This window comes from Saimiri boliviensis, chromosome 2 (genome assembly GCF_048565385.1).
Source record: "Saimiri boliviensis isolate mSaiBol1 chromosome 2, mSaiBol1.pri, whole genome shotgun sequence".
NCBI classification, from domain to species: Eukaryota; Metazoa; Chordata; class Mammalia; order Primates; family Cebidae; genus Saimiri; species Saimiri boliviensis.
Window position 1 is genome coordinate 220,802,771 of NC_133450.1, and position 25,683 is coordinate 220,828,453.

A 25,683-nucleotide genomic window follows, 5' to 3' on the forward strand; every position below is an offset into this window, starting at 1 on the left:
CTTCTGCGGGAGAACCCGCCTTCCCGGTGGGGCGCGGCTCCAACATCACGTCGATCACTGGTTCTTTCGGTCTGTCGCTCAGCTAAAGAGCACGCCTACTTACTGGAATTAGCCTGATCATTGGTCTAAAATTGTGTCTGTCGTCCAGAGCGTCCCGCCCACCTAAGCTTCACTTTCATTGGGAAATCGTTCTGTCGTTCAATTATCAGTATTATGACTATTAAGCCGTTAAATTCAGCTATTTTATTGGCGGTTTAGGGGGTTAGATTACCAAAACCCTGCTTCCTGAGGATACTTAGTGCTTTCGGCCCTGAGCTGTGAGTCAATTAATTTTTAATTCCTCTCACCGGCACAAACTCCGCCTCGCAACTGCAGTTCATAAATGCTCTCTCACAAATTCTGTTTCTCACCGGAGGCTACGATCTCTCCGTACACGACAGCTCCTCCCATCTTTAAGATCCCATAGTCTAAACGGAGTTCATCAATGGAAACTGGACACGGGGTCTTCCGCCTGCCAATCATATGACTTCTGCCTATCGCTGCGTGATTTTTCTCTCTCTGGCCCCCGGTTTAGCCAATCACCGCCTCCATCAGTTTGAATCGGCCCCAGGCGGAGCGGGATGACCCCGCCCACCCCATTGATCCGGGTAGTCCGGGTAGGTGTGGGCTGTCCTTAGTGGGCTCCGCCCCTCCAGGCTCTCCGTCCGAGCCCGTGATTGGCCTTGGGCTCGCTGGGGGGCTTGGCCTGAGGCAGCGCGCGGGAGGGGCGGGGCTTCCTGAAGCCACCCCTCCCTCCAGCTTGCCGGCGTCTCGGAGCCCGCGCTTGCACCTCCAGAGTGCCCGGCGTGCCTTCCGCGCCGTGCCCGCCGGCCCGCCGCCCCCGCCCGCGCCCAGAGCCCCTGCCTCGCACCCGATGGTGAGCAGTGTGTTGTGCCGCTGCGTGGCCTCCCCGCCGCCGGACGCCGCCGCCGCCGCCTCCTCGTCCGCCTCGTCGCCGGCGTCCGTGGGGGACCCCTGCGGCGGCGCCGTCTGTGGGGGCCCGGACCACCGGCTGCGCCTGTGGAGCCTCTTTCAGACGCTCGACGTCAACCGGGACGGCGGTCTGTGTGTCAACGACCTGGCAGTGGGGCTGCGGCGCCTGGGACTGCACCGCACGGAGGGCGAACTCCAGGTAGGCTGCGCGCGCCCTCGGCAGTGCAGGAGAGGGAGCCCCCGAGCGCCGGGTCACAGGTGCGGGCCTCTGGTGACAGATCTCGGGGGACGGCCCCTTGGGCTGGGTGGGACCCCCACTGTCAGAGGAAGGGTGCCCCCTGACAGAAGGACACCCCACTTACGCCCTGGTGGGAGTGGGGCTACTTCCTGACCTCTTTGGGTTCTTGGGCCGGGCTCTTTGTGGACACAGATGGGCACCCTCTGGGCCTTCTGATGGGCGAGAAGCCCTTTCCTGCCCGGGCTTTCCCCAGAATAGAAGGCCAGGTCTCAGGAATGTGCCTTTGTCACCTCCTGACCTCAAGGCCAAGCTCGATGCTCCCTTCACCCATGGATGATGGGTTCATCCATCAGTCCCCAGCAGCACCTCCTCCTTTCCCTCTCGTTTCCATGCCAGCCGTAGGCCCAGATCTGTTTCCTCTCAGGAGCATGTGGGAGTTGAAAAAAATTGGTATTGGGCTTTCAGGCAGATCCGTGTGGACGTGGGCGGCGAAGACTGACAGTTCTCATGGTTTAGGCTCATCTCCGTTGCCCTGTTTATCCAGAAAATGGGATCGTGATCCCTGCAGGATGGAGTGAAGGAATCTGGGGGAATTTTTTTTCTAAAAGTCGAAGCGTGGAAAATGTTAAGAGGCGAGATTGTCACTGTTGTGGGCTCTTGGCCAAGGTAGGGGCAGAGGGGCACAGAGAAATGGTCATCCCTGGGCCTGCCAGGAAGTGGAGTACTGGCCTTTCTGTATAAGAAGCTCAGAGCAGAGGCTGTTTCTTTTCCTTCTGTCTCTTCCCCTTTAGTCTGACTTGGCAGGTGTAGCTGCCATTTTCCCAAGTATTTCATCTACTGTGGCTTAGCCTGATTTACAACCTGTAACCTGGAATAGGACTCCTGAGTACTTTACCTAAGAACCTGTTTCTTTGCTGAGTTAGTTTGGTCCATTTGTACACACAACAATTTGAGAATCTCATAGCCAGGTATGCAAAGAATCTGGTAAACCGCCAGTGAATTAAACCAATTTGTTGGGTGGGTGTACATAAAGTGTTGTTAACTCATGTTCAAGATCTCTTGAATCAACATCCAAGGTATTTAACCTATTAGGATCAGCCTAGGAAGACCAAGAATAACACTACACAAGAGAGAATCAGTGAGCTAGGTCCAGGACATTTAGTTAAGGCCTTTGGAGTTGGTTACTTTGTTAGTTTGTTTGTTTGTTTTGAGATGGAGTCTGGCTCTGTCCCTGAGGCTGGAATGCAGAGGCGGAATCTCAGCTCACTGAAGCCTCTGCCTCACTGATTCAAGAGATTCTCCTGCCTCAGCCTCCCCAGTAGCTGGGATTATAGGCACGCACCACAACACCCAGCTAATTTTTGTATTTTTAGTAGAGATGGTTTCATCATGTTGGCCAGGTTGGTCTCAAACTCCAACCTCAGGTGATCCATCCACTTCCGCCTCCCAAAGTGCTGGGATTATGGGCATGAGCCACTGCACCCAGCTAGAGACAAGTTTTTTTTTTTTTTTTGAGACAGAGTTTCATTCTTGTTACCCAGGCTGGAGTGCAATGGCGCGATCTCGGCTCACCGCAACCTCCGCCTCCTGGGTTCAGGCAATTCTCCTGCCTCAGCCTCCTGAGTAGCTGGGATTACAGGCACGAGCCACCATGCCCAGCTAATTTTTTTTGTATTTTTAGTAGAGACAGGGTTTCACCATGTTGACCAGGATGGTCTCGATCTCTCCACCTCGTGATCCACCCGCCTCAGCCTCCCAAAGTGCTGGGGTTACAGGCATGAGCCACCGCGCCCAGCCAACAAGTTTTTTTTAAAAAAATGTTTCCAGTCAGTTTTACACAAAATAGTGTGGTGAACTGGAGATTTTCCTGTATGTGTCTGATGAATACTCAGTTGAAAAGATAGGTTGACTAAACCCAGAGGGTCTCTGTTTCTGCTTTTATGAACCTACCCACTTGGCATTACTGCCAGGCACATTGAGAACATCTGGCTGCGGGAGCATGTTAAATGTTTACCCCATGCTGGCCAGGCATGATGGCTCACGCCTTTAATCCCAGCGCTTTGGAAGGCTGAGGTGGGTGGATCACCTGAGGTCAGGAGTTCCAGACCAGCCTGACCAATTTAGTGAAATCCCATCAATACTAAATACAGAAAATTAACTGGACGTGGTGATGTATGCCTGTAATCCCGGCTACTTGGGAGGCTGAGGCAGGAGAATCCCTTGAACCCGGGAGGCGGACGTTGCAGTGAGCCGAGATTGTGCCTTTACACTCCAGCCTGGGCAACAAGAGCGAAACTCCATCTCAAAAAAAAAAAAGTTTATCCCATGCTTTGTGGCATGAGATTTGAGACACATCTGATATTCATCCTCATCTGTTTGGTTATTATTATTTTTTTTGGTGGTGAATTTCTTGGGGCAAATAAGGAGAAAGTGATCATTTTTCTTTTCAGTGTTGAAAGAAAACCTTTATTAATTAAAGGGAGCCTAGCTCATTGGGGTCACTTTGGCTCTAAAATCTTTGACTCTGTGACAGATCTAAGTTCTATGATATGAAGCATTTATTCTTTTTTTTTTTTTGAGATGGAGTTTTGCTCTTGTTACCCAGGCTGGAGTGCAATGGTGCGATCTCGGCTCACCGCAACCTCCACCTCCTGGGCTCAGGCAATTCTCCTGCCTCAGCCTCCTAAGTAGCTGGGATTACAGGCATGCGCCACCACGCCCAGCTAGTTTTTTGTATTTTTAGTAGAGACGGGGTTTCACCATGTTGACCAGGATGGTCTCGATCTCTCGACCTCGTGATCCACCCGCCTCGGCCTCCCAAAGTGCTGGGATTACAGGCTTGAGCCACCGCGCCCGGCCATTTATTCTTTATTCTTTTTGTCTGTGGTTCTAGTATAGACTGTATTTCTTTTATTTATTTACTTTTTTTTTTTTTTGAGACAGAGTTTCACTCTTGTTACCCAGGCTGGAGTGCAATGGCACGATCTCGGCTCACCGCAACCTCCGCCTCCTGGGTTCAGGCAATTCTCCTGCCTCAGCCTCCTGAGTAGCTGGGATTACAGGCACGCACCACCATGCCCAGCTAATTTTTTGTATTTTTAGTAGAGACGGGGTTTCACCATGTTGACCAGCATGGTCTCGATCTCTTGACCTCATGATCCACCCGCCTCGGCCTCCCAAAGTGTTGGGATTACAGGCTTGAGCCACCGTGCCCGGCCCTGTTTAATTACTTTTTGAGATGGAGTCTCCCTCTATCACCCAGGCTGGAGTGCAGTGGTGCGATCTCACTGAAACCTCTGCCTCCTGGGTTCAAGCAATTCTCCTGCCTCAGTTTTCTTAGTAGCTGGAATTACAGGTGCCCGCCACCATGCCCAACTAATTTTTGTATTTTTAGTAGAGAAGGGGTTTCACCATATTGGTCAACCTGGTCTCAAACTCCTGCCCTCAAGTGATCCACCCACCTCAGCCTCCCAAAATGCAGGGATTACAGGCATGAGCAACTGCACATGGCAATATAGACTGTATTTCTACAACTTTTTTGACTTTTGAACAAATTCAGTTGTTACACAACTTTGAGATGGGAAATAATTCATTAGCTTATTACCTGTAAAGGAGCACAAGTTAGTACTGTGGGGAATGTTCGAAGTATCGGAGAGAATATCTGCCTTTTTGTAAATAACTGGGCAACAGGAAGACACCCTGCCTCTTGTACCCCCATACCACTTCCTGTTGAATTAACATTAGTATTAACTGCTTACAGAAAGAGCAGTGCTCTGGCTTTGCAGAAAGAGCAGGAGCCGGAAGAGAACTTGGGGCCCTTTGGGTCAAAATGGGTCATCTGTCATGGGAATAGGCATTGAAGAACACATCAAACTTTGGAAGCTGCTTCCTTTGGCCCATATGAAACCGGTCTGAGATGCTAGGGTTTGCACAGGAATCAGCTGTGAGTGCTTATCAGCGGGTGATGGGTAACCCCAGGCCGTGTGACTTCACAAAGCCTCTTGTTAAGCTTATAACAGTCTGTATCAAGCTTTCTTTAAAAGTAAACCAGCAAGTTTTGCCATCTGCCTTTGTTTGAGCAGAGATGGGACACTCATAAAAACTGCTTAAAATGGAAGTGGGCAGAGAAACCGATGGCAGCCAGCCAGGGAAATTTTCTTTGTGAAAGGGCATGTAAGCGAGAAGCCCTGTCCTGGGACAAAAAAAAGGGAAGGGGGTCATTAAAGAAGAAAGAAAGATGACGACAACAGTAGTGACTTTGGGAGAAGACTCAGCCAGAGCTAATAATAGATTGCCTGTTTAAGGCATTTTCATGTGACCAAACAAAATCTGTGTCTTAAAACAAATGTAAAACATAGGTTAGAACTCAGGCAACCAGTTAGAGGAAGCAAGCAAGCTGTGTAACATGTAAACAGTTGTCTCTTCAACCGAAGCTTGTGGGCTCTTATAAGGGGCTGCAGTTTGCTCATTTAGAGACTGGCGTCCACACTATTGCATTTGAACCGCACAAAAACCTGTGAAGTAAGCATGTCAGTAAAATGATTTTTAACCCCATTTTACCAGGGAAGAAACAATCCCAAAGGTCATTTGATTGCTAGGAAATTGGACCAGAGAAGGAATTGAAACCATCTTCTGATTCCTGCTCCTCTTCGCCTTAATGCAGCTGTTTTTCAGGAACGCGAAGATAATTCTCAAGTTCTTTTGGGGAAACTTGAGAAAGAGGAGGAGAGATCGTTTAGAACCACGTATTTTACTCCCAAAGTATAGGTTTCAAGATTATCCACAGTTGACCCAGTCAAAGAGCAAGAATCCGGCCGGGCGTGGTGGCTCACGCCTGTAATCCCAGCACTTTGGGAGGCCGAGGAGGGTGGATCACGAGGTCAAGAGATCAAGACCATCCTGGTCAACATGGTGAAACCCCATCTCTACTAAAAATACAAAAAATTAGCTGGGCATGGTGGCGCATGCCTGTAATCCCAGCTACTCAAGAGGCTGAGGCAGGAGAATTGCCTGAACCCAGGAGGCGGAGGTTGCGGTGAGCTGAGATTGTGCCATTGCACTCCAGCCTGGGTAACAAGAGCGAAACTCCGTCTCAAAAAAAAAAGAAAAGAAAAGAACAAGAATCCGCCCTACCCTATTTCTCTCCCTGACCCTAGCAATGCACATGAGGCAATCCCTGTTGACTTGAAATTATTGAATGGAATATCAGTAATGTCAAGTTGGTATTGCTTAATCAGATAGACTGTTGAACTCTATACCTTTTAAATGTTTGGCCATTTGTGGGTGTTTATCAAAAGAGCCAGACTTAGATAGTCTACAGAAGAAAGCACCTTTTCCAAGAGATAGACATTATTTGCTATAAAGTAATAGCCCTTTAGGAAAAGAAAAATGCTTTTCGCAGATTGGATTGAGTTCATATATTAAACTAATTGCGTTATATTCTTGCAGAATCAGTCCCTGGCTCAAAGTCACAATCATCAAGTCAGCTAGAAGACTTTTTTCTTTTGAGATGGAGTTTCACTCTTGTTGCCCAGGCTGGAGTGCAATGGCCCGATCTCGGCTCACCAAAGCCTCCACCTCCTGGGTTCAAGCAATTCTCCTGCCTCAGCCTCCCAAGTAGCTGGGATTAGTACAGGCATGCGCCACTATGCCTGGGTAATTTTTTTGTATGTTTAGTAGAGATGGGGTTTCACCATGTTTGTCAGGCTGGTCTCAAACTCCCAAACTCAGGTGGTCTGCCCACCTCAGCCTCCCAAAGTGCTGGGGTTACATACGTGAGCCACTGCACCCAGCGACTTTTTTCTTTTTCTTTCTTTTTTTTTTTAAGACAGTCTCGCTCCGTCACCCAGGCTGGAGTGCAGTGGCATGACCTCAGCTCACTACAACCTCCGCCTCCTGAGTTCAAGCGATTCTGTGTGCCTCAGCCACTCAAGTAACTGGGTAACAGGCCTGCACCACCATGCCCTGCTAATTTTTATATTTTTAGTAGAGACTGCGTTTCACCATGTTGACCAGGGTGGTCTCCAACTCCAGGCCTCAAGTGATCCACCGGCCTCAGCCTCCCAGAGTGCTGGGATTACAGGCATGAGCCACCATGCCTGTCATGTAGAAGATTTTTTTTTTTTTTTTTAATTAGTTGATACTTGGAAAGATGCAGTCCCAAGCTTTGATCCTAAAACCAAGTAACAAATAAGAATATACGAGGCTGGGCATGATGGCTCATGCCTGTAATCCTTGCACTTTACAAGGCTGAGGTGGACAGATGGCTTGAGCTCAGGAGTTGGAGACCAGACTAGGCAACCTGATGAAACCCCATCTCTTCAAAAAATACAAAAATTGGTTGGGTGTGGTGGCTCACACCTGTAATCTCAGCACTTTGGGAGGCTGAGGCTGGTGGATCACTTGAGGTCAGGAGTTCAAGATCAGCATGGCCAACATGGTGAAACCCCATTTCTACCAAAAATATAAAACTTAGCTAGGTGTGATGGCACATGCCTGCCTGTAGTCCCAGCTACTTGGGAGGCTGAGGCAGGAGAAGAGCTTGAACTCGGGAGGTGGAGGTTGCAGTGAGCTGAGATCACGCCACTGCATTCCAGCCTGGGCCAGAGCGAGATTCCATCTCAAAAAACAACAACAATAACAAAAATTAACAAAACAAACAAAAAAACTATGGGCATGGTTGCACATTCCTATAGTCTAGCTACTCGGGAGGCTAGGGCAGGAGGATCACTTGAGCCTGGGAGGCTGAGGTTGCAGTGAGTAGAGACTGTGCCACTGCACTTCAGCCTGGGCAAAAGAACAAGACCCTGTCTCAAAACAGATATAGATAGAAAGCAATAGAGCATGAGCCTGTCTGATTAGCTTCAACAGGATGAATTTTTTGATGTTCAAAGAGATATTACTGGCCAAATGCAGTGGCTCACACCTGTAATCCTAGTACTTTGGGAGGCTGAGATGGGTGGATTGCTTGAGCTCAGGAGTTCAAGACCAGTCTGGGCAACATAGGCAAGATCCCTGTCTCTGTTTTTTTTTTTTTAAAGACAGAAAGAAAAAAGAAAAAAAAAGAAAGACGGGGTGTCACCATGTTGGTCAGGCTGGTCTTGAACTCCCGATCTCAGGTGATCTGCCCACCTTGGCCTCCAAAGTGCTTGGATTACAAGCATGAGTCACAACGCTGGCCAGCCCCTTCTTTCGACCCGTCTCTGCTTTTAATTAAAAAAAAAAAAAAAATGAGGGGCCTGGCACAGCGGCTCATGCCTATAATCCCATCACTTTGGGAGGCTGAGGCAAGCAGATCACCTGAGGTCAGGAGTTTGAGACCAGCCTCGCCAACATGGTAAAACCCCATCTCTACTAAAAATACAAAAGAACTAGCCAGGCATTATGGTGCGCACCTGTAATCCCAGCTGCTCAGGAGGCTGAGGCAGGAGCATCACTTGAACCTAGGAGGTAGAGGTTGCAGTGAGCCAGGCTCTTGCCACTGCACTCCAGCCTGGGCGACAGTGCAAGACTCCAAATCTCAAAAAAAAAAAAAAAGAGTTATTACTGCTGAAGCCTCACATCCCCACAATAGAATGATAGAAACAAATATTTTGCTGGGATTCATTTTTATTCCAGCTGAGTCTTAAATTCCTGGGCTCAAGCGATTCTCTTATCTCAGTTTCCCAAAGTGCTGGGATTATAAACCTGAGCCACCGTACCCAGCCAACATTTTATTTTATTTTATTTTATTTTATTATGCCTGTGACACAGTCTCAGGGGTCTTGATGACATGTGCCTGGCAGCCAACTTTTTATTATTTATTTATTATTTTAAACAGGGTCTTGTTCTGTCACCCAGGCTGACATGCAGTGGTACAATCACAGCTTCCTGCAGCTTCGACCTCCCAGACTAAAGTGACCCTCCCACTCAGCGTCCCAGGTAGCTGGGATTACAGGTGCGTACCACCATGCCCAGCTAATTTTTTTTTTTTTTTTTTTTTTTAAGACGGGGTTTCACCATGTTGGTCAGGCTGGTCTTGAACTCCCAACCTCAGGTGATCCGCCTGCCTTGGCCTCCAAAGTGCTTGGATTACAGGCATGAACCACTATGCCTGACCAATTTTTGTATTTTTTATAGAGATGGGGTTTCCCCATGTTGCTCAGGCTGGTCTCGAACTCCTCAACGCAAGTGATTCTCTCGACTTGGCCTCCCAAAGTGTTAGGATTACAGGCATGAGCCACCACGCCCAGCCTAACTTTTTATTTTTAACAATTAATTATACTAATCAGAATTTGGCAGAACCATAGAATTTAGTCTTGGAAGGGTCACGGGTCATCATGGTCACTAGCCAGCCTTCCACCCAGGATAAGTCCTCCTGGTGCATCCTTCATAGATGGTCATCTGCCTGTTCTGTTGTGGACCTAATTGGAGTCACTGTGAGTTCTCTGTCATGTCAGACTGAAGTCTTGTATCTGCTGCTGCCTATTACCTGACATGTACCTTCAGGAGCAAGACAGAAAAGTGATCCAAGGCCCTTTATCTGAAATCTGTGGTCTTCTCTGCTGCTGCTGTTGCTAAAAACAGGTATCATCAGCCAGGCACAGTGGCTCACACCTGTAATCCCAGCACTTTGGGAGGCCGAGGTAAGTGGATCATGACATCAAAAGATCGAGACTAGCATGGCCAATATGGTGAAACCCCGTCTCTACTAAAAATACAAAAATTAGCTGGGTGTGGGGGCGTGTGCTTGTTGTCCCAGCTACTTGGGATGGCTGAGGCAGAAGAATTGCTTAAATCCGGGAGGTTGATGTTGCAGTGAGCTGAGATCATGCCACTGCACTCCAGCCTGGCGACAGAGAGAGACTCCATCTCAAACACACACACACCACACACACACACACACACACACACATACACACACACACACACACACACACACATCATCATCATCATCATACACTTCTCACATGATGTGCTGTCCACACCTCTCACAGTTCCCTCAGCTGAGACAGTAGTAACCCATGGGGTTTATAGTACAGACTTTCCTTGGAAATGTTATGCTGAGTGAAAGAAGCCAATCACAATGCACTGTATGATCCATTTAGGTGAAAGTCCAGAATGGAGAAGTCTATAAAGACAGAAAGTTGAGTAGTGTTTGTCTACACAGGAATGGGGTACTGGTGAGTAGAGAGATAGGAAGGTGATAAGGAAGAGAGATGAGGTTTCTTTTTAAGGTCATGAAAATACTCTCAAGTTGACTGGAGTAATGGTTGCATATATCTATGAAGATACCAAGAACCACTGAATTGTACACTTTAAATGGGTGGCTCATGCCTGTATTATCAGCACTTTGGGAGGTTGAGGCAGGCAGATCATCTGGAGTCAGGAGTTTAAGACCAGCCTGGCCAACATGGAGAAACCCTGAGATACTAAAAATAAAAAATTAGCCGGGCGTGGTGGCATGCACCTGTAATCCCAGCTACTGGGGAGGCTGAGGCAGAATTGCTTTGAACCTGGGAGGAGTTGGCAGTAAGCTGAGGTCATGCCACTGCACTCCAGAGTGAGACTCAACAGAGTGAGACTGTCTCAAAAGAAAAATTAAATAAAGGGTGATTTGTATGGTATAAGATCTGGGTTCAAATGTTGCTTCTGCTGCTTGCTAGCTGTGTGACCTTGAGCAAATGACTCACCTGATCTAAGTCTTTTTCCTTATCAGAAACTTGTGGGTATGAGGACCTACTGCATAAGGGGTGTGTGGGGGTTAAATTATATAAAGCATAGAAAGAAGGCCTGGCACAGTGGCTCAAACCTGTAATCCCAGCACTTTGGGAGGCTGAGGTGGGTGGATCACAAGGTCAGGAGATTGAGATCATCCTGGCTAACATGGTGAAACCCCCTGTCTACTAAAAATACAAAAATTAGCCAGGTGTGGTGGCTTGTGCCTGTAGTCGCAGATACCCAGGAGGCTGAGGCAGGAGAATTGCTTGAACCTGGGAGGCAGAAGTTGCAGTAAGCTGAGATCGTGCCACTGCACTCCAGAATGGGTGACAGAGTGAGACTCTGTCTCAAAAAAAAAAAAACAACAACAACAACAACATAAAAGAGCCTGGGACTGGGTCTGGCACATATTCACCAAGTGACTCCCCCATTGGTTCTTTGAATAAAAGGTGCCCAGAATTAGTCAGAATCCTTTGTATTTTGCCCCTAGTTTACTTAGGTGAAAAGTGAAAGGCAAGGGAGGCCTGCCCTGGAGACATCAGCCTTCTAGGGTGTGTGGCACCCAGGGAGGCAAAGCCCCACCCCAGCAACCTGGAGAGGGAAGAGCTTCCTTGGTGTGGAGGGGATTGTCGGTTGTGGGAAACCTGGACCCTGTGGACATCAAACAGCAAAGAAACAGTAAAATGTTGTAGTGGAGGCCAGGCGTGGTGCCTCAAGCCTGTAATCCCAGCACTTTGGGAGGCTGAGGCGGGTGGATCACGAGGTCAAGAGATCGAGACCATCCTGGTCAACATGGTGAAACCCCGTCTCTACTAAAAATAGAAAAAAATTAGCTGGGCATGGTGGCATGTGCCTGTAATCCCAGCTACTCAGGAGGCCGAGGCAGGAGAATTGCCTGAACCAGGAGGCGGAGGTTGCGGTGAGCCGAGATCGCGCCATTGCACTCCAGCCTGGGTAACAAGAGCGAAACTCCGTCTCAAAAAAAAAAAAAAAAAAAAAGTTGTAGTGGAGTCACTTACTCTAGCTACACAAAAAGATGTCTTTGCTGCACATGTTTCCCTGGACAGAAACTGGACCTCCTCATCTTGCAAGCCTGTTGCCCTCTCCTAAGCCGTGGATCATCTTTCCTTAAGTACGGAGTTGACCTTGAAGTTGTGAACATGGAAGCTCAAGTAGAGCTTACTAAAAGCTTTGGAGATTATCTCACTAACCAGCATTACTTTGCAGAAGTGGGACGAAGGGTTTGAGGTTGGACTGGTTGGAGGCCAAACCAGTTCCAGAACCCAGGATTTTGACTCTGCTCCATTTAGCTCAACACAGGTTCCTCCTTCCTTCATTGACTGTGGACACTTAACTTGCCCTTAAAACTTTGCCACATTTAGTTGTTTAGTTTCTGACTTTGGCATACCGGTGCATAACACCAGCTCAGCATTTTAAGACCCTGGTAGTGCATGGGAAGCAGTGACTAAAATGATAGGTACCCTGTTCCTAATATGGGGTATAAAAGACCTGAAAAAAGCTGTTGTCTTAAAAATGCATCTTCCTTTAAATGTAAACGAATAACAAAGATAGGCCTTAAGGAACTTCTTATCTACTTTAAGCTCTTGGCTGGCTTTTCCAGGAAGTTTGAGGAGATGAGTTGTGACTCATTTTCTGCAGGGTCAGTGAGGAAACTGGAGATGTGGCTGTCCTGTTCCTGCCAGTGCCTGAAGCTTTCAGTGTTGTTTTATTAACCTCTGGCCCCATACCTTTCCTCCTGTCGTCCCTTCCTGTTGGCTGGAGTCTGATGTGATGCTTCTTTTTTTTTTTGAGACGGAGTTTTGATCTTGTTGCCTAAGATGGAATGCAATGGCACAATCTTAGCTCACTGCAAACTCCGCCTTCCGGGTTCAAGCAATTCTCCTGCCTCAGCCTCCTGAGTAGCTGGGATTACAGGTGTCTGCCACCATGCCCAGCTAATTTTTTGTATTTTTAGTAGAAACGGGGTTTCACTAAATTAGCCAGGCTGGCCTTGAACTCCTGACCTCAGGTGATCTGCCCGCCTCGGCCTCCCAAAGTGCTGGGATTACAGGCATGAGCCACTGTACCTGACGATGCTTCTTACCAAAACACAAAACCGCATGCGTTGTGTAAGAAGACTCTCAAAAACCATTGATTGAAATGCTGCTGATGCCAAAAAAATAAAATAAAAATAAAAAGGGAGAGAGGGTAGTTTAGATCACCAAGAATACTAACCAACTGGCTGGGCATTGTGGTTCACACCTATAAGCCCAGCACATTGTGAGGCCAAGGCAGGTGGATTACTTGAGGTACGGTGTTCAAGGCCAGCCTGGCCAACATGGGGAAACCTCGTCTCTACTAAAAATACAAAAAAAAAAAAAAAAAAAAAAATTAGAAGGGCCTAGTGGCACGTGCCTGTAATTCCAGCTACTGGGGAGGCTGAGGCAGGAGAATAGCTTGCAAACTCCAGTGGGCCAGGCACATTGGCTCATGCCTGTAATCCCAGCACTTTGAGAAGCCAAGGTGGGTGGATCACGAGGTCAAGAGATGAACACCATCCTGACTAACATGGTGAAACCCTGTCTCTACTAAAAATACAAAAAAATAGCCAGGCGTGGTAGCACTCGCTTGTAGTCCCAGCTACTTGGGAGGCTGAGGCAGGATAATTGTTTGAACCCAAGAGACAGAGGCTACATTGAGCTGAGATCACGCCACTGCACTCCGGCCTGGGTAACACAGCAAGACTCCGTCTCAAGAAAAGAAAAAAAAAAAAAAAAAAAAAAAAAACCAACTGTCTGAATGGGCCTGTTGGTTAAAACCAGCTATGGTACACACCTTCATCACCCTTCTGGGCCTTTTCTTTTTTTTTGAGACGGAGTTTCTCTCGTTACCCAGGCTGGAGTGCAATGGCACAATCTCGGCTCACCGCAACCTCCACCTCCTGGGTTCAGGCAATTCTCCTGCCTCAGCCTCCTGAGTAGCTGGGATTACAGGCACGCGCCACCATGCCCAGCTAATTTTTTGTATTTTTAGTAGAGACGGGGTTTCACCATGTTGACCAGGATGGTCTCGATCTCTCTACCTCGTGATCCACCCGCCTCGGTCTCCCAAAGTGCTGGGATTACAGGCTCGAGCCACCACACCCGGCCTTCTGGGCCTTTTCTATCCTACTTGCCTAAAACCCTGTTGTTGCTTTTGGTTAAGGCCTTTAGATGGAGTTGGAATCCATATAACATTAGAACTGGAGTGTTTTCAAAGTTGTCCAGTTCACTCCTCACATTTTACAGGCCAGAGAAGTTAAACAACCTGTCCAGTGTCCTATAAAGGCATTGTAGGGGGGATCTTAGGGAGAAAGACAAGGTTCCTCACCACCCCTTAGTGATGCATATATGGACACAGTTAACTTTTTTCCTTTTTTCATTCACGACTTGGGTGTATTTTTTTGTTTGCTACTCTCTTTCTCTAACCCATAGAAGGAGGAAAAATAGGATTCAAGGGTAGATAGTTCTATAGCTAAAGAATTCCTTTTCCAAATTGTTTAGGAGAGCTGGCTTGGTTTAAACCAGTTATTAGCCAGCATTCTCCCAGCTGGCCTCCCACACTGAACAGCTGTGCTGCGTGTAAGGCAGCCCAGGGAGGGTTTCACCCCCTTGCCCTCTCTTCTGCCTACAGTTCTTTTGCAAAGCAGAGCAAGCAGCTGGTCAGAGTTAAGTTTGTATTGATCAGATCATCTCAGTGTGAGAGTGCCATCCTGAAGTCAGTTTCCAGAAACTAAAAACATTTTATGTTGCTTTAGGAATGAATTTGCTGGTTTGCTTTTTCACGTGGGAGAAGGAAAGGAGAGAATGAGGATAGGGTGGGTGCAATAAGTAGGCTCACATGGACGAGTTGTGTGGCTCCCACTGGCCAGTGTTGGATGGCTTCAGAATTTTCTGAACATTTTAGGTGATTGGGTTGTCGCATGCTGGCCTGCATACCATATTCACCCCCTGCTCCTTCTACTTGGTGCACATGTCTAATCTAAAGGAGAATCATGCTCTTATAAGAGCAGGAACAAAAGAGAAATTAGTCCAGTCACTGGCCTGTACTCCCAGCACTTTGGAGGCTGAGGTGAGAGGATTGCTTGAGGCCAGGAGTTTGCGACCAGCCTGGGCAATATAGGGAGACCCAATCTCTAAAAAAAATTTTTTTAAAATTAGCCAGGCATGCCTGTGGTCTCAGCTACTTGGGAGGTTGAGGTGGGAAAACCCCTTGAGCCTGGGAGGTTGAGGCTGCAGTGAGCCATGATTACATCCCTGCACTCCAGCCTGGGCAACAGAGGCAGACCCTGTCTCAAAAAAAGAAAGAAAGAAAGAAAGAAACGCCATGTTTCCATGCAGTCTTGCTTCTGCAGAACTTTGTTACATCTCAAAATCCTACACTTAGAAATGAGTAAATTTTATATGCCTCTAACTTTCTTGTAGAGAAAAGAAAAAGACATCTTTGTTAATAGGCATTTACCTTGAACTTGGGACCTCAGTGGGGACTGGCTTTTCACTAGGAGTAAACAGACACCATCCACAAGACTGAGAGTTTTGTGCCAGACTTCTCTTTTTCTTTCAGTTACAGGAGTTTTCTTGAGGGAGTTTTTGTCAAAGCTAGATATTCTGGTTCTATTTCCTAAAATGGAAATAGATCACGGATTTCCTTTTGTCATCATTGCAGTTCTGTCATCTGCTATACCTTAGTTTCATTTGTGCCAAATGAGGTGAGTTGTGACTCCTCTTCATTGTCAAACTGTGGCTGAGTCATGCCAGGAAGGCGTTTAAGAGTCCTGTCTTATAGCCTGAAACTTCAGCCACCCAGTGCAGGCAGCACATAGGAGCCGAGTGTTTCCACTGGCTGATCGGTTCATTTCAGCCGAGACTGCTATTGACCTGCTACAGTCCTGCCTCTGAAATAGCCTGTTACTGCCATATGTCAGCATATAAAAGAGAGTCTTCAAACTCTCACCTCTGGTACCACCCAGAAATAATTTTGAAAACAGCATATCCCCTTGCACATTTTGTACATCTGCTTTATTATTATTTATTTTATTTTACTGAGACAGAGTCTTGCTCTGTCACTCTGGCTGGAGTGCAGTGGCACGATCATGGCTCACTGCAACCTCTGCCTCCAGGGTTCAAGCGATGTTCCTGCCTCAGCCTCCCGAGTAGCTGGGATTACAGGCACCCACCACCATGCCTGGCTAATTTTTGTATTTTTAGTAGAGATGGGGTTTCTCCATGTTGGCCAGGCTGATCTCGAGCTCCTGACCTCAGGTGATCACCCACCTCAGCCTCCCAAAGTTCTGGGATTACAAGTGTGAGCCACCAAGCTCTGAAAGTTTTTGTTTGGGCCAGGCATGGTGGCTCATGCCTGTAATCCCAGCACTTTGAGAGGCTGAGGCAGGTGGATCATGAGGTCAGGAGTTTGAGACCAGCCTGGCCAACATGGTGAAACCTCGTCTCTACTAAAAATACAAAAAGTAAGCTGGGTATGGTGGCACATGTCTATAATCGCATCTACTCAGGAGACTTAGGCAAGAGAATCTCTTGAACCTGGGAGATGGAGGTTGCAGTGAGCCAAGATCCAACCATTGCACTCCAGCCCAGGTGACAGTGTGAGACTCCATCTCAAAAAAAAAATTTTTTTTGGTTTTGGTTTTGGTTCTGGTTTTAGTTAAAACCTTACAGCTGCAGATTTTACTTATTTAATTTATGGAAAAGGCTTCTATATGATCATTTGGGCTGTGCCAGTCCTTATCAAATCAGTCTAATCATTCTGGCTCTCTGTGAAATAAAATCTTACTTTTCATCTGTTAACTTTTTTTTTTTTTGGAGCTGGAGTCTCACTCTGGCCCAGGCTGGAGTACAGTGTCGCAATCTCAGCTCACTGCAACCTCTGCTGCCGAGGTTCAAGTGATTCTCCTGCCTCAGCATCCCTAGTAACTGGAATTATAGGTGGCTAGCTAATTTTTGTAGTTTTAGTAGAGACAGGGTTTCACCATCTTGGCCAGTTAGTCTTGAACTCCTGACCTCGTGAGCCACATGCCGGCCCATCTGTTAACTTTCTAAAAAGTGTTAATACTCTTCCCTCTCATGGTTTCTGAATGTCAATATTTCTTTTTTGTTTGTTTGTTTGAGACAAAGTCTCGCTCTGTTGCCCAAGCTGGAGTGCAGTGGTGCAATCTCGGCTTACCAAAACCTCTGCCTCCTGAGTTCAAGTGCCTCAGCCTCCCGAGACCTTACACCAGGTAGCTGGGACTACAGATGCATGCCACCATGCTCGGCTAATTTTTGTAATTTTAGTAGAAACGGGGTTTCACTATGTTGGCCAGGCTGGTCTTGAACTCCTGACCTCGTAATCCACCAACCTTAGCCTCCCAAAGTGCTAAGATTACAGGCATGAGCCACTGCACCTGGTGAATGTTAATATTTCTGAGATAGGTACTAAGCAGTTAAGCAAGTAGGTGATGAGCCTTGGAGATTGCTGTGGAGTCCATCAGTCTTGAGAACTTGCTTTCTGTGTTATTCTTCTAAGACTCCTTTGGGAATCTCCATTTGTCTTTGTGTGTGGTGCTCCAGTGGCCTTTATACTCTGGGCATTTCATCAGGGTAATTTGGAATGAGTCAGGTCCCCATGATTTGACTCACTGCTTCTCTCTAGAGGTCTGTTCCTTTAGAATCTGTTCTCTGAAAAGTACCAGTTCTAAACCTCACCAACCAACTGAACAGACCTCGACGGGCCAAGGGCATTCCAAGTAAACACGAAAAACTAATTCAGGCCATGATGGGAAGGGAGGGACATGCCTCATTATAACCTCCTCTCTGGAATTCAGGCACAACTGACCAGCATTAACATTAAAACAAAGATCTTAAGTCTGAAAATAGGCCTCGAATTCCAGTACTTCAGAAGGCTGAGACAGGAGGATCGCTTGAGCCCAGGGGTTCAAGACCAGCCTGGGCAATATAATAATACCTCATCTCTACCAAAAAAAGAAAAAAGACAAACAGACTTTTTGTAGCAATAAGATATGAAATTCCAGCCTGAATCTAATATAACATCACATGACAGATAGCAGGCCCTGAGAGAAATTGAAGTGTTTTAACCCAAAATATATTTCTTCGACGTATTTTGAAATGGACCTTCAAAGCTGTCTCTTGTGGGGGAAATCCACATTCTGCAGAGAATCACCTTCCCTTCTCAGGTCTTTTCCTGATCCGGGAGAGAATTAACTAAGAGTCTGATACCTTTCTAGGTCAGATGAGAGACATTTACCATCTTGCTATCTGGAGACATCATCTGTGTAATAAAAACCTTGGTCTCCACAACCCCTGATCTTAACCTAGACACTCCTCCCCCACCCCCCCGCCCCCACACCAAGTTTCACTCTTGTTCCCTAGACTGGAGTGCAGTGGCTCCCTACAACCCCCACCCCCTGGGTTCAAGCAATTCTCCTGCCTCAGCCTCCTGAGTAGCAAGGATTATAGGCATGTGCCACCTCGCACAGCTAATATTTGCATTTTTAGTAGAGACAAGGTTTTACCATGTTGTCCAAGCTGGTCTCAAACTCCCTATCTCAGGTGATCTGCCTGCCTCGGTCTCCCAAAGTGCTGAGATTACAGGCGTGAGACACCACGCCTTACTATTGATATTTATAAGCTACTTTTACAAGAGGGTTACGCTTGTCAGTCTGTCCCTGGATTTGGGTGACCACTCCTGTCCAAGAAAGCTAGATGTGATTAGAGTTATATTACAGTAATTGTCATGTAGCCCACAAGAAACTAATCTACCAGATACTGCTGGTTTAGGTGATGCTGTGGCATAGGGAAAGAAATGTACTGTATTAACCCACAAGGAAATCAAAGACACAAGAAAAATGTTTTAAAAAATTTATATTAGGGCTGGGGCGAGGTGGTTTATGCCTGTAATCCCAGCACTTTGGGAGGCTGAGGCAGGCAGATCACAAGGTCAGGAGTTCAAGACCAGCCTGGACAACATGGTGAAACCCCGTCTCTACTAAAAATACAAAAATTAGCTGGGTATGGTGGTGGGTGCCTATAGTCCCAGCTACTCAGGATGCTGAGGCAGGAGAATCATTTGAAGCCAAGAAGTGGAGTTTCAAGTAAGCTGAGATCACACCACTGCACTCCAGCCTGGGCAACAAAATTGAAACTGTTTCAAAAAAAAACTGGCCGGGGGTGGTGGCTTACACCTGTAATCCCAGCACTTTGGGAGGCCGAGGTGGGTGGATCACCTGAGGTGGGGAGTTCGAGACTAGCCTAACCAACATGGAAAAACTCCATCTCTGCTAAAATACAAAATTAGTTGGGCGTGGTGGCCCATGCCTGTAATCCCAGCTACTCCAGAGACTGAGGCAGGAGAATGGCTTGAACCCAGGAGGCTGAGGTTGCAGCGCGCTGAGATTACGCCATTGCACTCTAGCCTGGGCAACAGGAGCAAAACTCTGTCTCCAAAAAAAGAAAAAGAAAAAATTGGACCAGGTGCAGTGGCTCACATCTGGAATCCAAGGTGAGGAGGCCAAGATGAGGGGATCACTTGAGTCCAGGAGTTCAATACCAGCCTGGGCAACATAGTAAGAGCCTATCTTTGTATATGCAATATGTATATTTAAATACATATAGGCAAGGTATGCAAGTGAACACATTTCCATTGATTCCTGTCTTAGGTGCTGTCACCCAGGCTGGAGAACAGTGGCAGCGCAATCTTGGCTCACTATAACCTCTGCTTCCTGGGTTCAAGCGATTCTCCTGCCTCAGCCTCCTGAGCAGCTGGGATTACAGGTGTGTGCCACCACACCTGGTCAATTTTTGTATTTTTAGCAGAGACAGGGTTTCACCATGTTGGTGAGGCCGGTCTCAAACTCCTGACCTGGTGATCCGCCTGCCTCAGCCTCCCAAAGTGCTGGGATTACAGACATGAGCCACCACACCTGGCCACTTTTCTGATTTCTTTTTTTTTTTTTGGAGACGGAGTTTTGCTCTTGTTACCCAGGCTGGAGTGCAATGGCGCGATCTTGGCTTACCGCAACCTTCGCCATCTGGATTACAGGCAACCGCCACCATGCCCAGCTAATTTTTTGTATTTTTAGTAGAGATGGGGTTTCACCATGTTGACCAGGATGGTCTTGATCTCTTGACCTCATGATCCACCTGCCTCGGCCTCTCAAAGTGCTGGGATTACAGGCTTGAGCCACCGCGCCTGGCCCCACTTTTCTGATTTCTTTTTTTTTTTTTTTTTGAGGCGGAGTTTCGCTCTTGTTACCCAGGCTGGAGTGCAATGGCGCGATCTCGGCTCACCGCAACCTCTGCCTCCTGGGTTCAGGCAATTCTCCTGTCTCAGCCTCCTGAGTAGCTGGGATTACAGGCACGCACCACCATGCCCAGCTAACTTTTTGTATTTTTAGTAGAGACGAGGTTTCACCTTGCTGACCAGGATGGTCTCGATCTCTCTACCTCGTGATCCACCCGCCTCGGCCTCCCAAAGTGCTGGGATTACAGGCTTGAGCCACCGCGTCCGGCCCACTTTTCTGATTTCTTAAGATGGAAGCTGAAGTCACTGATTCATGACCTTTCTTTTCTAATATTGGTATTTCCTCCTAAGTATTTCTTTGGCTGCTTCTTACAAATTTTGATATGTTGTGCTTTCTTACCATTCAAAATACGTTCTAATTTCCTTTTTGATTTCTTCTTTGACATATCACATGAATCATTTACCATTGTGTTATTTAATTTTCAAATATTTAGGTGTTTTGCAATTTTTTTCAATGTTTTTAAAAATTTAATTTAATTTTTAAATTTTTAAATTTTTTTTATTTTGTTTTTTTTTTGGAGGCGGAGTTTCGCTCGTTAACCAGGCTGGAGTGCAATGGCGCGATCTCGGCTCACCACAACCTCCGCCTCCTGGGTTCAGGCCTAATTCTCCTGCCTCAGCCTACAGGCACGCGCCACCATGCCCAGCTAATTTTTTGTATTTTTAGTAGAGACAGGGTTTCACCATGTTGACCAGAATGGTCTCGATCTCTTGACCGTGTGATCCACCCGCCTCGGCCTCCCAAAGTGCTGGGATTACAGGCTTGAGCCACCGCGCCCAGCCCAATTTTTTTTTTTTTTAAGAGACGGGGTTTCACCATGTTGGCCAGGCTGGTCTCGAACTCCTGACCTCAGGTGATCCACCCGCCTTGGCCTCCCAAAGTGCTGGGATTACAGGCATGAGCCACGACACCCGGCCTCCAATTTTTTTTTTTTTTAAGAGACTGGATCCTGCTATGTTGCCCAGGCTGGTCTTGAACTCCTGCCCTCAAGCAATCCTCTCACTTCAGCCTCCCAAGTAGCAGGGACTACAGGTGCATACCTGTCGTTTTTTTCCAATTTAATTCCACTGTGGTCAAAGAACATACTTTGTATAAGTTGAATCCTTTGAAATTGATCAAGACTTGTTTCATGGGTGGAATATGTTCTGAGTGCACTTGAAGATAATGTGTATTCTGCTCTTGTTGGGTGGAGTATTTTGTAAATGTCAATGTGGTCAAATTGGGTTTGTTTGTTTGTTTGGAAACAGGATCTCACTCTGTTGCCCAGGCTAGAGTGTGTGGTATGATTATATCTAACTGCAACCTTGAACTTGTGAGCTCCAGCAGTCCTCCTGCCCTACTGTCCCGAGTAGCTAGGACTACAGGTGTGAGCCACTATACTCAGCTAATTTTTGTGTATTTTGTAGAAACAGAGACAGAGCCTTAATTTGTTTCCCAGGCTGGTCTCAAACTCCTGACTTCAAGCAGTTCTCCTGCCTTAGCCTCCCAAAGTGCTGGGATTACAGGTGAGAGCCACCATACCTGGCCTGGTTTTAGAATCTTAAACAGTATACTTTCATTTCTGTCTTCCCAGACTTTGAACCATGGTTCTTATGCATTTTACTGTTACATGTGTTATAAACCCACAGTGTATTGTTTTATTTTTGCTTTAAATAGTCACTTATCTTTTAAAGATACTTAAATAGCTTTTCGGCCGGAACCGCCATCTTCCAGTAATTCGCCAAAATGACGAACACAAAGGGAAAGAGGAGAAGCACTCGATACATGTTCTCTAGGCCTTTTAGAAAACATGGAGTTGTTCCTTTGGCCACGTATCTGCGAATCTATAAGAAAGGTGATATTGTAGACATCAAGGGAATGGGTACTGTTCAAAAAGGAATGCCCCACAAATGTTATCATGGCAAAACTGGAAGGGTCTACAATGTTACCCAGCATGCTGTTGGCATTGTTGTAAACAAACAAGTTAAGGGCAAGATTCTTGCCAAGAGAATTAATGTGCGTATTGAGCACATCAAGCACTCTAAGAGCCGAGATAGCTTCCTAAAACCTGTGAAGGAAAATGATCAGAAAAAGAAAGAAGCCAAAGAGAAAGGTACCTGGGTCCAACTGAAGCGCCAGCCTGCTCCACCCAGAGAAGCACACTTTGTGAGAACCAATGGGAAGGAGCCTGAGCTGCTGGAACCTATTCCCTATGAATTCATGGCATAATAGGTGTTAAAAATAAATAAATAAAAGACAAAAAAAAAAAAAAAAAAAAAAGATACTTAAATGGGCTGGGAGCGGCGGCTGACACTTGTAATCCCAGCACTTTGGGAGGCTGAGGTGAGTGAATCTTCCAAGATCAGGAGTTCCAGACCAGGCTTGCCAACATGGTAAAACCCTGTCTCTACTAAAAATACAAAAATTAGCCAGGTGTGGTGGCATGAATCTGTAATTCCAGCTACTCGGGAGGCTGAGGCAGGAGAATTGCTTGAACCTTGGAGGCACATGTTGCACTGAGCCAAGAGCTGCACTCCAGCCTGAGCAACAGAGCAAGACTCTGTCTGAGTGAATGAATGAATTAGTGAATGTTGTGAACACTATCAGAGGCTTACCTCAATGAGGAGTGATAGTAACCAGTGCATTTATTTATCTGTTAGTAAACTAAGAAACAAATGATCAAAGATTATTTCCTTTTTATTTATGACCCTTTACTCGGTTCAGTCTATAGACTTAATCTGTGCCTGGTCCTAGGGGTAGAAAGGTCTGTGACTTGGTCCTGCCCCCAGGCAGCTCATCTTGTAGAGGCAGACATAACGGAAGTAGCTGCTGTGATATGGCCTGTGCTCTGTTGGAGAAAACTGGATCTTGACACAAGGAAAAATGTTTCTAGAATGCTCTTAGTACATGTTGCCAAGGACTGTTGATCATGTTGCACTTGATGGTGAATGCTGTCTGGAAGCAACCTGGGTGGAGGGCAGGGAGTTACTTTTGCTAAGGAGCCGGCTCAGAGTGGATTCTGTAATCCGAGCCTCATCTGAAGCGTGAGTCCGTACCTCCCTGCAGAATTGCCAGGTTTCATGCAGGAATTCAGCGGCCTCTGATTGGAGGGCTGGTGCTGGTGGGGATAATGAACTAGGTAGTGTCGGCAGAGGTGATTGGCTGGGCTCTGCTGCAGTGAGAATGCAGACTGGATGCTCGAGTCCTCGGCTTGGGTGATGAGCTTGGGTGATGAGCGAGGACAGCTGAATAATTGGGAGCTCGGAGTTGCTTCTGCCTCTGGGAGTGGTCTGCTTGGCTGTCGCGTTTTCCTTTTTTTTTAAAAAGCCAAACGTTTGCTCACCGTCATCTGCAGAAGTGAGTTTTTATTGAAGAAGCTCCAGCTGCTTTCTCCTTATTGCCGGCAGCCCGGCAAGGCTCCCTTAGAGTGAGCTACTTCTCAGGCCGGGCACGACAGCAGTGCTAGCACATTTGAAAAAGCAGGAAACCGCCCCTGCATGCAGAGCTTCCAGCCTGAGAACTCCCAGGCCGGTCTTCCCAGCAGCTGTGTAGCCAGAGAGCCTTGGTATTGTGGTCACATCCCTCAAAAGTGAACAGTCACCATCGGAGGCGTTTGGAGGAGACCGTGATGTTGCAGATGCTGTGGCATTTCCTAGCTAGCTTTCTCCCCAGGGCGGGGTGCCAAGGCTCCAGAGAGGGGGACGATCATGAAGTCAGAGGCACCCCAGCCCCTGCCCGGAGAGACCAGATGGCAAGCTTTTTGGGGAAACAGGACGGAAGGGCTGAGGCCACGGAAAAGAGACCCACCATTTTGTTGGTGGTTGGACCTGCAGATCAGTTTCCTAAGGTAATGTTGGCCTCAGGAGGACCTCCTAGTTTAGGGACTGGTCTGGGATCATTTTTCTGGGGAAAAAAATGAGCGTGGGGAGGAAGGGAGAACTCATAACATTAGTTTGGGGTTCAGGGAGAAGTGGTAGGCAATGAGGAGGCCCACAGATTCCATCTAAAATCTTTCTGTGGCACCTGTGAAAGCTACATTACCCACTGCAGTCACCCCAATGTGGCTGTTGGGGGAAGGAAGGTCACAATAGATTTGCCCTAGGATTTGTTATTTTGGCTGAAGAAAGCCATTTGAAAGTAAGGGACAAACTGTGAAAGTGTGCCTTAGCTTATCTGAACGGCTCAGGAAGGGCGAGAGAGTGCGCAGCCACCGTGGAACCCAGTTGCTGGGAGCTGTGGGGGTGGTCTTGGCATCCTGAAGGTCACAGTCCCCTTGCCTGGGTCCGACCCATCTTTCCTTTGGGTCTGGGAGGAAGAGTGAAGGCGTGAGACTGGGTCCGAGGAGATGCTGGAGTCATGAGGCGCAGAGGCCGGTGCCCCTCTGGGAATGACTGCGGCCACTGCGGGTCTGCCGACTGCGGGGTCTTTCATCCCTCCCGAGCCCTGAGCGTGAGTTACCATCCTCACAAGAGCCAAGGTAAGTGGTAGTATCCCCATTTCGGAGATGAGGAAACCGAGGTACAGAATGGTTATGTTACTTGCCGAGGGTTAAACAACTAAAGAGAGGTGGAGCTGAGACTTCGCCCCCCAAATCCTTGCCCTGTGCTGCCTTGTTTTCCCTTAGGAAAGCAGTTTTTAATGAAACTAATGGAGTATTCAGTATTAGAAAGGAAATTGCCATTTGTCTCAGATTTCTCCTATCTGCCGGAGTGGCCCTGTTCACCTCCTGAGCTTTGGTTATTTTAGAATCTTTTTACTCAGGATAAAAAGCAAAGAAGAAAAGGAGATTCTGCCCTGTTTGGCACATTGTAGATACCGCAGAAATGTTAAGTTGAAATACCTTGCCTTTGCTAATAGAGACTTTGATGTGATAACGCTTGCAGTCCTATGGGCACTGGGAAGAAGTCCTTGTCTTTGACAGGTTCCTTCCAAGTGGAACAGTGGGTCTCTTAGAGTCTGTCATGCCGGAGATGTGCATACTTAATATGCAAAGAGGGTGTCACTTTGTACCTTTTGATTGTTTTAGACAAGATTGGAAATGGCTGTGGCACTAGCTTTGTGAGCAACTTTTATCCATAGACCTGCTTGCCTTATTACTACCTTGAATGGCTGACTGCCTTTTAAAATCACCTATTTTTGTCTTCGGTAATTAACTGCTCTATTTTTCAGCATCATACAGTACCCCCTTGCCAGCTCTCCCCTCAGAGGCGGCCTCAGGGTAGGACTTTCTGTTCTGAACAGCTTAGTTACTGGCCTGCAGAATCAAGAGACCCACACCTTTTACTGGCTGATCCCCAGAAGAGAGACAGTTCAGCTGGCTGCAAATTGGGGGAGCCCCAAGTGGGAGATGAGGCAGCTGGTTGGGTTTGAAGCAAGGGAGAAAGCATATCTGGGCAGCATAAAAACACAAAGCAGATGGACCAAGAACCGGAGTAAGAGG

At 47.2% G+C, this 25,683-nt stretch overlaps 1 protein-coding gene across 4 annotated transcripts in view; it reads left to right on the top strand.

Annotated features, from left to right (window-relative positions):
* The first annotated feature begins 815 nt into the window (after positions 1-815).
* The window catches only part of SLC25A25 (solute carrier family 25 member 25), a 41,463-nt gene continuing 16,595 nt past the window's right edge, over positions 816-25,683 (top strand). The window contains exon 1 of one of the 4 annotated variants that reach the window (XM_039475013.2): positions 816-1,171. In XM_039475013.2, coding sequence (XP_039330947.1) covers positions 914-1,171 — 258 coding nt within the window. In that variant the 5' untranslated portion in view covers positions 816-913. Of the gene's footprint in view, positions 1,172-7,293; positions 24,091-25,683 lie in introns of those variants that run through there. The other 3 variants (XM_039475014.2, XM_010351311.3, XM_010351312.3) reach the window with 3 other exon arrangements.